At 41.0% G+C, this 13,508-nt stretch overlaps 1 protein-coding gene across 3 annotated transcripts in view; it reads right to left on the bottom strand.

The window, feature by feature from the left end:
* LOC147640796 (WD repeat-containing protein ATCSA-1-like) overlaps positions 1-676 on the bottom strand; it is a 29,301-nt gene extending 28,625 nt beyond the window's left edge. Inside the window, exons 1-2 of one of the 3 annotated variants that reach the window (XM_086815257.1) lie at positions 487-675; positions 199-355 (exon numbers count right to left, since the gene is read on the bottom strand). In XM_086815257.1, coding sequence (XP_086671383.1) covers positions 199-348 — 150 coding nt within the window. In that variant the 5' untranslated portion in view covers positions 349-355; positions 487-675. Of the gene's footprint in view, positions 1-198 lie in introns of all 3 variants that reach the window. The other 2 variants (XM_086815260.1, XM_086815262.1) reach the window with 2 other exon arrangements.
* Between the last annotated feature and the right edge of the window lie 12,832 nt (positions 677-13,508).

The following is a 13,508-nucleotide window of genomic DNA, read 5'->3' as shown; positions in this document are numbered from 1 at the left end:
GGGCGTGTTCTTGGTCCATGATGTTATATGCTATGGCCATTATTGTATCACTTTGGTCTCATAGGCCCATTGGGTCTTTAGTAGACTCTCTCTCTCTCTCTCTCTCATTGGATCATCATCGAGCAGCAAAACTCATGTTTTTCTTTTCATCTTAATCAAGCAACAAAGCAAACAGGATGTAAAGACAAGGATCCATACCTGAAGGCTGTTGATACCACTCTTGTGGGCACTCACAATCTCCTTGTGGCTGGCAAGTTCAATGCTGTGGAGTCTTTTCCTTTGTAGAAAACTCACAAAAGATGGGGAGGCAATCCTACCAATCTCCCTTTGCCTAACCATCTGCAACATCCTGCATCTATTGTAGTTCTTCAACTCAGAGTAAGTAGGCTAACGAGCAAGAGAGATGGCGATTTTTTCTTGCAAGAGTGATGGCGACATATAAATGACATATAACTTACTCTATTCCGAACCTGATTAGAACCTTACCACTCTAACCTCCTGCATCTGAGAAGCGTGAAGAGTTCACTAACTGCAAGGCTGACTACAGCGAAATCTTGAGGAGTTCACGCAATTCTGTGTAATTCATTTAGGTCGATGCAAATTATTAGACCTTCAATTTACCTGACAACGATTATAGGAAAAAAGCAAACATAATACAGGCCTCAAATTTTTGAAGGGTGACCCTAGGCTTAATTTGAAGGGTGAATTTAATGTAGGAAGGGCATACCGAGGGTAATTTTGAAACCTAGCTTTTCTTTTGAAGGGTAAAATTTCTCTTGCCCTTCTCGGAAGGGTAAAATGCCTCTAGAAGGGCTCTACAAGCTTTCCCCTGAAGGGTAAAATGCCTCTAGGAGGACACTCCAACCTTCAAATTCTAGGCTCGGTTGCGAATACCCCTTTGAAAATGGGTGTCTTGCCACTTTATGTAGTATTGGCTTGAAAGTAGAAAGTACACACGTTATCACCCACACACACAAGTGTCATCGCTCGTTGTAGAGGGGAGATTCAAACCCACTCCATTCTAACCGCTACACTAACATGTAATCGGCATTTTTTTGTAGTATTTTTATTATTCCCCCTTATCTTTTAAGCCCTTGACATTCCAAGAGACCCCGTTCATTAAATTTGAAAGTAAGAAGACTAGGTCCCCCTTCGAGAGGAGCTTATTCACGCACCATCTCTACATCTTCATCATTGGTCATGAGTCTTTCTTTCTCATCCATAGCCTTGGCCATCTCCACTAATAGTTCAAGTATTGTAAGAAAGAAGGGTCACTATCCTGCTGCTGCTGAAGGAATGGAGAAGAAAGAGGGAAAACCTGTTAGAATTCATGGTGCTCATGCTAGATCAACTATGTGGAGGAGAGAGACTCACAAAATACAAGAAAATATCTTGCTTATTAAGTTGCTCAAATACAACTAGGCTTCTTGCTCCATACAAAATGCCTTTGGCATGTGCCTTTAAATAGGCTTGCTAGTGGCCTAGGGTTAGGTGGCTCCCTTAGGACCATTCACACCCACACACCTTCTACACCCTTGTTCGCTAAGGCTCCAAGGCCTATATCTTAATACCCCCCCTCAATACCAGCCATGAAAACATGAGCTTGGAATGGGTGGTATTGGACATATGAAAAAAAAAATGTGCCTTTATAACATTAGGCTTACAAGAATGTTCATGGTGGTGTGGGTATCTAGGATTTACAACTATTTTCCTAGAGCCTTAGAGGCTAATACAATGATACCATCTAAGTCTTTATTTGATGTCGATGAAGATGTACACCTTAATGATGGTGCATTCCACTCTTTGTGCTTGCTTGACCTCTTGTAGTTGACATGCTTTGGACATACATGCCATTGTTTCCACATGCTTTCCACCTTGACCATTCTCACACAATGATCAAAACAAGGTTGCCACCCTTGCTTAAGTGGTTTGCACATAGATGTTCCTTCAACATGCTTGATGCTTCTCTGCATATCATACCTCCTCCATGGGCAATGAGGGCCTTCCTTCTTAGAGTAATGGTTATGAGGTAGATTTATATGGGAAAGGGAAAGGGAGGGTCTTACCACTTGCCTTATAGATTGGTCAAGGGCAGTGTCTACTCCATAATTACAATAAAAGCTTTTGTGCATGTTGGTTACATGATACCCATTTGGGTTTGAAGGTACAAGCTTAATGAAAGTGAGTAAATGGTTGAGGTAAATGCTCAAACCAATAAGGTACATCATTCTTGGCTCAAGAAGGTGAGGGCATGGCTCATAATGTTGCATGTGCCTCTTACAAAGACAATGCCAAGAGATGCTTAAAAACATGACAAACAACAAGGTAGAGCACTTAGTGATGCTATGCTCAACCTTAAAACTCATCTTAGAAGATGAAAATGTTGAATATGCAGCGGAATAACATGCCTTGGGCTTGGGAAATGAGAGCATATGGCTTATGGTTGCACCATTTCTCCTTGGAAGCTTGCCAAGGTAAGCATAGAGGCGGGTCGATGAAGACTTATAATGTGGCACCTATGGTGTGTGCCCGACCTCCAATGTTGATGAAGAAGAGCGTGTTAAAAACCTCCTCCTTTGATGGTTAAGACCACTTTAGTGTTAAGTAACACTTTGTTTGATGATTAAGATCACCATTAGTGTTTAAAAATATGATTAGTGCTTAAGAGCACATTTTTAGCGTCTAATGACACTTGCATTGGTGATTAGATTCACCATTAGTGTTTAAGAACACTCTTAGTGTTTAGAAACACTTTGAAATGACTCCCCTCTATTGGATTAGTAGCTTTATTAGTGTTAATCAATACTATTAGTGCTTATAAGCACACTTTGAAAAGCTTTGTGCATTTGAAGATGATGTGCTTGATGAGAATGAGGCTCATGAGTACCTCATGGTGTATGGCCACCGCTTCAAACTCAGAAATAGGTTTAGCAACAAACCCTCACAAGAGCACTTAGGTGATTAGAGAAAAGAGCACTTAGGTGATTAGAGAAAAGAGGAGAGGATTAAACCAAGAAAAACCTTGATTTTGAAGCTTTAATGGTGAGCTTCAATGGATTTCAAGAAGGCAGACCTGGTTTTTTTACTGTAGCAGACGCGTCGATGCACCACTAAGAGTGAAATTCGAGCTGTAGATAGTGGAGGCTATGGGGTTCAAAAGCACTAACCTTTGATAGCTTATAATCGACTGTAGCCGGCGAATCTACGTACGGGCATCAGCTGCGCAAGGAAATGTGCGTTGGTCTGCTCAGGTGGCAATGCCGCGGCCAGGAGAGAAGAAATCCGCCCATTGACGGTACAAATCTGAGCGCCCAGCAGTTTCCTTGATCTTCCTAGTTGAAATCTCCCCAAGATATTGCCTCCACGAGCTGCTAGAGCTCCTCCACTGGCAGTAGGAGGTTCAGCTCCACAAAAAAAAAAAATGATAAGTTTGACCTATTCTACACCACAAAGGGGACCTAATCAACCAAAGCTCTAGATACCATGTTAGAATTCGTGGTGCTCATGCTAGATCAACTATGTGGAGGAGAGAGACTCACAAAATACAAGAAAATATCTTGCTTATTAAGTTACTCAAATATAACTAGGCTTCTTGCTCCATACAAAATGCCTTTGGCATGTGCCTTTAAATATGCTTGCTTGTGGCCTAGGGTTAGGTGGCTCCCTTAGGACCATTCATACCCACACACCTTCTACACCCTTGTTCACTAAGGCTCCAAGGCCTATATCTTAATAAAACCCTAGTTGTTACACACCTCTTTCCACTTGTCCACTTCCTGGAGTCTTCTCTTTAAACCCCTTACTAATATCCTAGCTAGGTTTGTCCTCCTTCCTTGGTGATGTGTCTTATAAGGGTGGTTCTTCCTTGGTGAGGTGTCCTATGAGGGGGTTCTTCCTACAATACCTCTTGCCTCTCTTTTGTGACCACTCCCCTCCCCTACTCTTCTTCCCTAGGCACCTCGTTGTCTGTCTTAGAGCCCTCCTCCTTGGTGAGGTGTCCTATGAGGGGGTTCTTCCTACAATACCTCTTGCCTCTCTTTTGTGGCCACTCCCCTCCCCTACTCTTCTTCCCTAGGCACCTCGTTGTCTGTCTTAGAGCCCTCCTCCTTATTATTTTTCCTATAAAGTCCTTCAATCTTGGAAATCATATGATTTATTGCAAAATGCATAAATCTTCCACATTGGAAGCAAACCTTAGCAACTGATCCAAAACAAAGCTTAATCTCTAAAGATCCCAAAGTACCCATGTTGATCAACATATTCACAACTTATTATAGGTGTATTAATTAAATGCCACTGACGTGGCATTTAATTAATACGACCTTAGAAGTTAGTCCCCCACCCCCTCCCTCTCCTCCTGCAATTTCTATTTTTTTCCTAGGTCAGGCCTCCCTCTCATCTGTCCTGTTGTGCTCCTAGCCTCCCTCCTCTACCCACATCGAGTCCATTCTCTACCTCTACACTCTTCCATTGTGCCTTATCCTCATCCTCATCCTCCCACTGCACCTTTTACCACAAGCCTCCCACCTCATGCTCCCACTACACCTTTGGTCACAAGCTTGGAGAAGAAATAAGAAAATTAAAGATTAAAGAGAACAAGAAAAGCACTTGCTTTTTCCTCTCCATGTGAGACTTTCTCTAGAAGGATATATATTTTTGTTGAGTTGCTAATTTTGATATTCAAAATGATTTGTACTAAAAGGAGCCAATGGGAGAAACCTTGCAAATATATATTGCAAAAAAGGAATATGATTAATTAATTAATGTAAAAAAACATTTTGGGTTCTTATTTTTATGGAAGATTTTGTCAAACCTTATAAATGCTAAGGAGCTTCTTATCTTGTTATTGAATAATTAATGAGAAAAGAATGTTTTCGCACATATTCTTAGGAGTCTCGAGGAAAAAGCCTTTTCCTAGTGTCAGATTCGATGGAATATTGTTCAAGTCAACAGCTCACCTTGGCCTTCTGAATCAAGTGTCACTTGGTCTTGCCTTAAAACACAAAAACCTCTAATTTTTGCCACTTTTTCTAGCTCTAAGCTACTTGCTGTCACTTTCATTGGGTAGCCCTAGTGGTAGGCAGCTTATTGAGGCAACATGAAAGGTATATGCTATGAAGGAATTCTTCATGCAAGGCTTCCTTCAGTGGTGGAAGTAGTTGGGCCCTTCGAAATAAGGTGGTGGGTAGAAGCAGCCCATGCATGTTGCTTGGTGGAATTAGTGCTAGGACCACCATTGAATGATGTACATGGGTAGATGATAGTCTTTACCTTCTTGGCCCATGGGTAGATGATAGTCTTTACCTTCTTGGCCCATGACAAGATATTATTTCTAGATCTCGCAGCTTGATGCTTAGAGATTAGGCTTCTTCGTGTGGCTAATTTATTGGGTAGGGCAAGGTTATGTTTGGGTTGAATTAGGTCAAGTTGAAGCAGAGGATTTTGGAGATACCTCTATAAGGTTGTTAGCTATCTAGGTGTGGGTTGTATCGTGGGCTAGGCTTGTGCCTACCATGGTCCCCCCCCCTACTAATCCAGAGATGATGTACGTGGAGGGTTGTCATTGGTTACTTGTAAGTGCATGTGTTCGTGCGTGCCATGAGGTGCAAGATGTGAAAACAAAAGTGATACCCTTAGTGAAATATGCAAATGACATACTTGAGGTTACTTTTAGGTGCATGTGTTCATGCATGCCATGAGGTGCAAGATGTGAAAAAAAAGTTAATGCCCTTAGTAAAATATGTAGGTGACATGCATGGGCACAATGGGCAGAAAGTGTGCCCCATATGTGTACTCCTCCAATCTTGAAGATTTCTCCAACTCAACTACTTTCTTCAACTCGCTTTGGTACTTTCCTTGACATTTACTCGACATCCCTTTTCTTGAGGAGTCAAGGTCTAGAGATGTTAATGCATGGCAATCGACTTTGCCCATAGCTTCAATGGAGATGGGTAGCCTTGCTTGCTTGGTTTTGATTTAGCATTATTGAGTACTTAGGACAGATGCTATTTGGATTAATAATTAGTCTTGCTGAAGAAGAGGTCACGAGAGGTTCTTATTGATTTTGAAGAGGGTCCAGACGATGGGTCATACCATGGGCTAGGCTTGTGCCCGCCGCCATGGCCCCCCCATCCACCAAAGATGTACCTGGACGGTTATTGATGATGTGGCTTAGTGTAGATGCTTGAGATTGTCAATGCCATTCTACTCTATGTTTTTTATTAAACGCAGAGCCCGTGTGTATACTGCAAGTGTCATCATGCATGGGCATTAGGCCAAAGTTATGCCCATGTAGAGGCTCCTTCCAGTGAAAAGTCCAACACATTGACTCTTACACATGGCTTGGGATAGGACATTGAGCGTTGATGTGTAACAACGAGGTTGGTTGATAAGGGTAGTTAAGAATGAGGTTAGGTTGTCCATGGTAATGAAGAATTTAGGACAACCTATAGGGTTTATACTTGGGATGGGAGGTCAAGTGATAGGTTATACATGCACGCTCTTGTTTGATTGGGTTTGGTTAATCGTGAGCTTTGGGTGGCTTGTTGGACATGGTCGAATGGATTTAGACAATTCTTGGACCCTTTTTTAATTAAAAAAAAGTGTTGATGCCTAATCGGCCATCGCAATGTCGGCGGAAAAAAAGTGAAGCATAAAAGAGCTTACACGGCTTGGAGGTGAAATTCTAGATTAGCAAACAATGCCAACCTTGAGCATGTGACTTTGCTTTGACCTTTTGGGTATCTCTACCTTGCTTAATTAGCACAATTATAGGCAAGTTTTGTCCCTTGGAGGGAGATGCAAAGCTTGATTGATTAAATAATTTCTTTGTGTGAAGATCTCAGTTGATTGAATAATTTCTTTGTGTGAAGATATCAATTGATTGAATAATTTCTTTGTGTGAAGATATCAATTTGGTGCATGGATCCAAAGGGCTCCATAGACCATGATTTAGATGCCCATTTGATTAGGGCAAGATAAAGGATTCTTCGGTGCACCACCTCTCTTCACACGGAGTCCTTGTCCGCACAGATGGAAGGCTAATATCCCTTATGAGTGAGCATACATCGAATTTTTTTATTTATAGCTAGAAAGAGGGCTCAAATTAGCAAGAACAAGACTCAATAACAAGACAACTTGATCAAAGGCAAGCATACAAAGTGTTGGCATGGGGGGCATTAATGGGGCTTACAAGAATGGGATCCAATGTGTCAAAGTGTCTAGATCACGATGCGATTGAGACCATTGGGCTCAACCATCAAAGGCATGGATGCATGGATTGGCACTAGATGGACCTTACGGGGTCAAACAGACTATCCAATTCTATGGATATAAGTACCATTATGGATATGATGTGTGCAAAGAGTGGTTCAAGCTAAACCAACGACTTTGGCAAGTGGAAGTTGATTTGGGTTTGGATGTAGTGGGATTTACTTTTGGAATTTTTGGTTATTTAGCATTTAGACTATCCAGGTGAAGTATGTGTAGTTGGAGTTTTTGGTTGTTTAGCATTTAGACTATCCAAAAGATGTATGTGTAGTTGTATCGGCTATATCCTTCATGATGGGGAGCACTCTACCCACTCTGTTAGGGGCTAAATGAGAAGTAAAAAGAGGATTTAGAGATTTTATCACATAAACCTAATTGTCGATGTCAATGGTTGACAAACCGCATATCGATTGTGTCAGATACTAGATGGGTCACTCACAGATTACCTCATTAAGTCAAAGAGGATTGTTGGGAAAAAATTATAACTTCCGCTATATCGTCTTCCCTTTTTTGGGCTTCTTCATGCGTTGCTTTTGTCAAGGCTACTGGTTGATTCTTGGGCTTTTGTCAACTTTATTTGCATTATCGATTATTTCTCCCTCGGCTCTATAGGTCTCGGTTTTGCATACTTGACCTTTGACTTTGTGTACGTGGCCTACTTTTTACTTTTTGATCGTCTTTCTTTTTTCGATTTACTTCTTTTCTAGGTCACTTCTCTCTCTCTCTCTCTCTCTCTCACACACACACACACACACACACACACACACATGGAGAAGCGTGTTGTGCATGTGGTTGTATGAGCATCTTGTGCACATACATGTGCATGCATGTGTGCAAGTTTGTGAGTGTACTTATGACGTGTGTGTACATGTTATTGTGTGCATGTACAATGTGCACAGATGTGGTGTTTTAGGATTATACATGAGGGTTTTATGGGGTTATTATCCCTTTGAGCCTTGGGGGAACTCAGCAGTGCCAAGAGAGTGTGTGCATGGGTCTCTTAGGGTCTTAGCATGTGCATGGCTCTCTTAACACCATGTGTGATTCTTCTTTCTTAGGAATGCAGTTATGTAGGGACACTACACACGAGCTAGGTATTGCCTCTTCCTGCCCACAACCTCTTTTGACTCCTGTAGAGCTGGAGCTTTCTTGAACTTTGGAGATTAGGGTTTAGACCATGAGGTTTTTAGGATGACCAAATGAAAGGGTTTTCGTCATCGAAGCCTTGAACTTCTACCATATTGACTTGAACTTCTAACATATTGATGAGGATCTAGCTAGGTTGGAGTAATACCTTTGCTCGAGGCTCTCGCTTGGCAAATTTGTGCTCATACGTTGGAAATTTCCAAGTCTTTTCTTAGGCATTGTACTTTCCTTAGCTAGGTAGGGTACTTGTAGGTAATCAGCTACTTCTTAGTGACATCCCCGAAGGTCTAGTGAGGTTAATGTTTGGGGGGTGGTCTTCCTCCTTGGTGTTGATGTTTTAGATCTCGTTAATGGTTTGAGGGGGTGGTCAATGTGCGGCAAGGCAAGAGGAGTGTTGAGTGCTAGGGGTTTAGTTGAGGTGATGTCCTACTCTAGAGTAGAAGACGAGGCCTGGGATGTTGATAGGTTCGGGGTGTCCTTGTCTACAAAGGGTACAAGAACCATTCCATGGGGGAAAGCTCGAGTGTTAGGGTTTTGTTGTGAAGACTGCATTACTACTGACAAATTGTTCTATTATATCTCTTTTAACCACCTTGAACTTCTTTTCCTGCAACATTTCCTTTGCCATTCTTGATGTAAGTTGCTTTGCTGGATGGATATTCGGATTAATATTTTCCTTGTCAGGACGTAGTACAACCTTGTAGTTACAACAATGATAATTTCTGAAATTAAGAACACAGTCAATGATAATTTCTAACACAGTCATACCTTATTGCTTCGATTCTTTTCTTTAAGCCACATAATGATAAGTTCTAACATCAAGAACACAAAAGAAACAAAGCTTTAAATACATCTCTTACCTTATTGCTTGGATTCTTTTCTTTAGCCCACCCGAGCTAGGCTTCAGGTTCTCAAAGTTCTTGAGCTTTCTCTTCCTTTGTCGTAGTCCACGCTTGTTTCCTTTTGCCTGAACTGTTTCCGTAGTCTTGCAAGTTCAATATCATTTTCCTCCATTCTCAATTTTAGTGCCTTGCATTCTTCTGTTGAACGAAGAAGTTAAACTGCTTGGTATTGAGAGTATTGCCTTGCACTATTTGCATAGGCAGCAATGGATTGACAGTATCCAAGCAATCCAAGCATTCCATTGACTCCATCTCTTGTAAAACGTAATAGAGTTGTGGGATTAGAGAAGGGAGGATGGGAAGCGGTTATAGGGTTGATAGGATAGATTAATCCATCACACCAAAGATCTATGTGCTGCAAACCAGACTCTCTCATGTTTGCCTTATCATTTGATGAGAGCGTTGCAAATTGTTTTCTGCGCTTTTGAATTGGCTCATACTCACTATCAAGATCAATGTGGAGATAATATTTTCTCTTATTATCTACTTCGTTAAGCTCGTTTAGTAGAATGGTTGCTTACATTGTTGCTCTCCATGGACTACGTGTAAGGGTGAAGAGGGGGTGATAATATCTTGCTTATACTATTAAGGGGTTTATTAGAATTTCAATTCTAAGCGCGAAATGCCCTATCTTGGTGTATAAGATTCGAAAATAACTACTTTATGAAACAAGCTGACAAGAATTATATTAAAATAAGGTTATGTTAGGATTCGAATTTATGACAAGCTTGTAGCTATTCATAAATGCAAGAATAGAATAATCACATCTTAAAATTTAGTTGTTTTATATTTGTACATTTTTTTAGAGAGAGAAAATAGGAATTCATGAATTTCTTAGAAGGCCCTACAAATGACCTCTAAAATGTTCTAGTGGATGTCTTCCAGGATGCAATTGTCGAGCTTGGCAAAGAAGTGGTTTGTGTGTGTGCATTGCCTGCATTAGTATGACAAGCTTCATCATTCTAAACGATCTATAACTTATCATTTTTTAAACATGTTTATAAAATGGCCCTATAGGTTAATCGAAACATTAACCTGGTGTATGGTGGTGGAGGAAATGTTAGCCTAATGGGGATGATTTCGAAAGTGGTGAATGATGGTGGGAAGCATGTGGAATTAGTTTTGCTAAACCATAATTAATCTAATCAACGTTAGCTTTATGGATTAGTTAAGGTCAGTTGATGAAGTTGATTAACCTAACTAAAATGTCATATTGTTTTTTTTTTAAACTTCCTTGCTCCATTGAAAAAGCGTGATTTTGACAGCACTCATACAAGTAGAGGTAATGTATACCCATATGGTTTGCTATTCCATACATGTAATAATTCTACGAGAAAGCCTTTGATTAATTATGCTTATACATATGCATATTTTATGGGCAGATAATGGGGCACGAGGTAATGGCCGTGGTGGCGGGCATGCACCAATGCAAGGCGGAGATGGCTTGCCAGGTAGGATCTTTGAGCATTGCATCATCGAACATGCCTTCCATTTATGGCAGCTATGGACAGACCCTAGCGTATGCTTCTATGATTATTCATGCCTCATTAACTTTATTTGTTGGTTCAGTGCCAAGTTTAGGATTTTACATTTAGGGTGTCAAAGCTCTAGGCCAGTCTCCCACATCAAGGACAGTCAATAAAGGCACTTCAACTCTCAAAGATGCAGAGGTCATGGAACCCAACAACTTTGCCCTCCATGTCTAGGACATGGCTTCCTTTGTCAAATAAAAAACAAAGCAGAAAGTGAGCACCATAGAAAGACCCCCTCCCATCTCCAAGAAGCAGCTCATCATCATGATCGGTGGCCACCTTGCCGTGGCTCCATTCATTACATGGCAGACAACACCCCTCTCCATGACCCCAAGGTATGGGCATCCTTAGCTCTCTTTGTCTATTTTTTTAGTGTCTTCGAGGGCATGCATAACATTATCAGAAGCATGCATAATATTATCAGAAGCATGCCCCTCTTTATGGCTGACAGGAATAACCTTGGCAAGTTCATATTTTTCCACCAAGCATCTAACATGCAGCTTGGGGTGCCAAGGGTTTTGCAATACGTTTTCTCTATGCAATGTTTGGACTTGCCATGGCCTTTATTACACATTTTTTAGTTGAAGAGAAAAGTTATACTAGCCAAAAGACAGTTTTGGTGAAAAGCCAAACTGGCCAAGGAGAGCACTGGTGACTTGCAAATGGTGATAGGTTTTTGGATTGTTCGAACAGACTAGCCAAAGGACAGTTTTGGTGAAAAGCCAAATTGGCCAGAGGAGAGCACTAGCCGAAGGAGAGCACTTGGTGACTTGCAAATGGCGATAGGTTTTAGGATTGTCCAACAAGTCATTTATCATGATATACTAGCCATAGTGATAAGAATAGGGGGGAGATAAGCTTTCATGATGAACCATCACTCTACTTTTGTGAGTTCTTTCAATTTCGGAGTGATTCTTTGTTATTTAGCCTTTATATTGTGTCACTAAAAACTCATGGCATATTTGCTTATCTACTTCAAATGCATGGCAACATGGTCCTTTCTACAAGATCACTGAGACATTCTGTTTACTCCATTGCATGAAGATAATCTACCTAAGGGGGAATACTTATGAGGTTATATTTGGATAGATTTGGTGGAAGCTTAGGAGTCTATTTATAAGAACATGGCGAGATACGCTTGCATGATGAACCATCAGTTTACTTTTGTCAGTTCTTTCAATTTAGCAGGCGATTCTTTGTTATTTAGCCTTCATATTGTGTCACTAACTCATGGCACATTTGCTTATCTACTTCAAATGCATGGCAACATGGTCCTTTCTATGAGATCACTTAGACATTCCGTTTACTCCATTGCATGAAGATAATCTGCCTAATGAGGAATCCTTATGAGGTTATATTTAGTTAGATTTGGTGGAAGCTTAGGAGTCTATTTTTAATTTTATGTTTCATTAGATGGCTACTTCCCGCCTCGAAGATGTGTCACACCACTTCTTACTATATATAAAAGAGGACACATCTCTCTCCATGTGTCTATGTATGCCAAGTTTGGTGTTCTGTTTAAAGAAAACGAAGTGCTTGAGGATCTCCTTTCGTGGATATATATGCAAAGCATGGTGCCTTGATATACAAGTATGCCAATTTTGATGTTTTCTTCAAAGTAGTCCATGACTGTCAAAATGATCTTCAAATTTAAGGTCTACTCTATGGTATCCAAACCTCTCCCGTCCGGAGGACGGGTTGGGAGACTAGGACATATAATGTCTTTTGTCTTTTCTTTTACAGTGAGAGAAAAAGAGATAGACACCTACACATTAAATTTTTTTCACCTTTTAAGAGGGAGACTCCTGTTTTTTATCTCAAAGAAATCATTAGGTAAGAAAGGATAACTCTCCTTTCAAAAATTGAAATGACATGAGATGAAATAATTTATTTAATAGAGAGAGATCCCTATTTTTTAAAAGGGAGACCTCTATTTTTTTGAAGAGGGAAGACTCCTATTTTTTTGAAGAGGGAGACTCCTATTTTTTTTTCTCTCAAGAAAATCATTAGATAAAAAGGGATAGCTCTCCCCAAATGACATGAAGGGTTAGCTCTCTTTGGGCGTAGCTTTGTGGTTGCCGACTGCCCTTGCCGCAATCAACCTCCCCTAGTTGCGGCTGAGTGCCACCCTCCTTGCGCTATTAGTTGGCTAGTTCGCGTCGCTGATTGCCCGATCTGTAGAGGGAGAGAGGGAGAGAGGATGGGTTTTGCACGTCCTCCTTGCTGCTGTTGCGTATGGCGATCTCAAACTTTATCTATGCTGCTGCCCTACTCATGTCATTCCTACCCACCTGTCACTATGTTTCTTACAAACAGTGGGCGACTCCTCCAGCTGTGGACCATTCCCTCCCCTAAGACCAAGCCTCATGAGTAGTGAGCTTCTTCTCGTCCCTTGTTTTTAACTATGCCAACTTCCAAGGAGTTACATTCAGTTCTACAAGTCAGCCACTCAAAATTCCAATACAACAAGCCCCCCTTTGACCCAAACCAACAGCAAGACGGTCATGAACATGTATGGGAAGGGTTCCTACAACTTTTATGGGGTTTTGGGCCAAATCCAAGCAGGCTAGAAGTTCCAATTGAACATTGTGCATGTAGGCAAGGCTTGTAGCTTGGGATCATAACATTGATGAAGATACCAGGTTACATGTGACATTCT

This window comes from Cibotium barometz, chromosome 2 (genome assembly GCF_041138505.1).
Source record: "Cibotium barometz isolate CiBa-2024 chromosome 2, ASM4113850v1, whole genome shotgun sequence".
NCBI lineage: Eukaryota > Viridiplantae > Streptophyta > Polypodiopsida > Cyatheales > Cibotiaceae > Cibotium > Cibotium barometz.
Note: the sequence above shows the minus strand (reverse complement) of the source record. Positions and strands in the feature narration are given on the sequence as shown.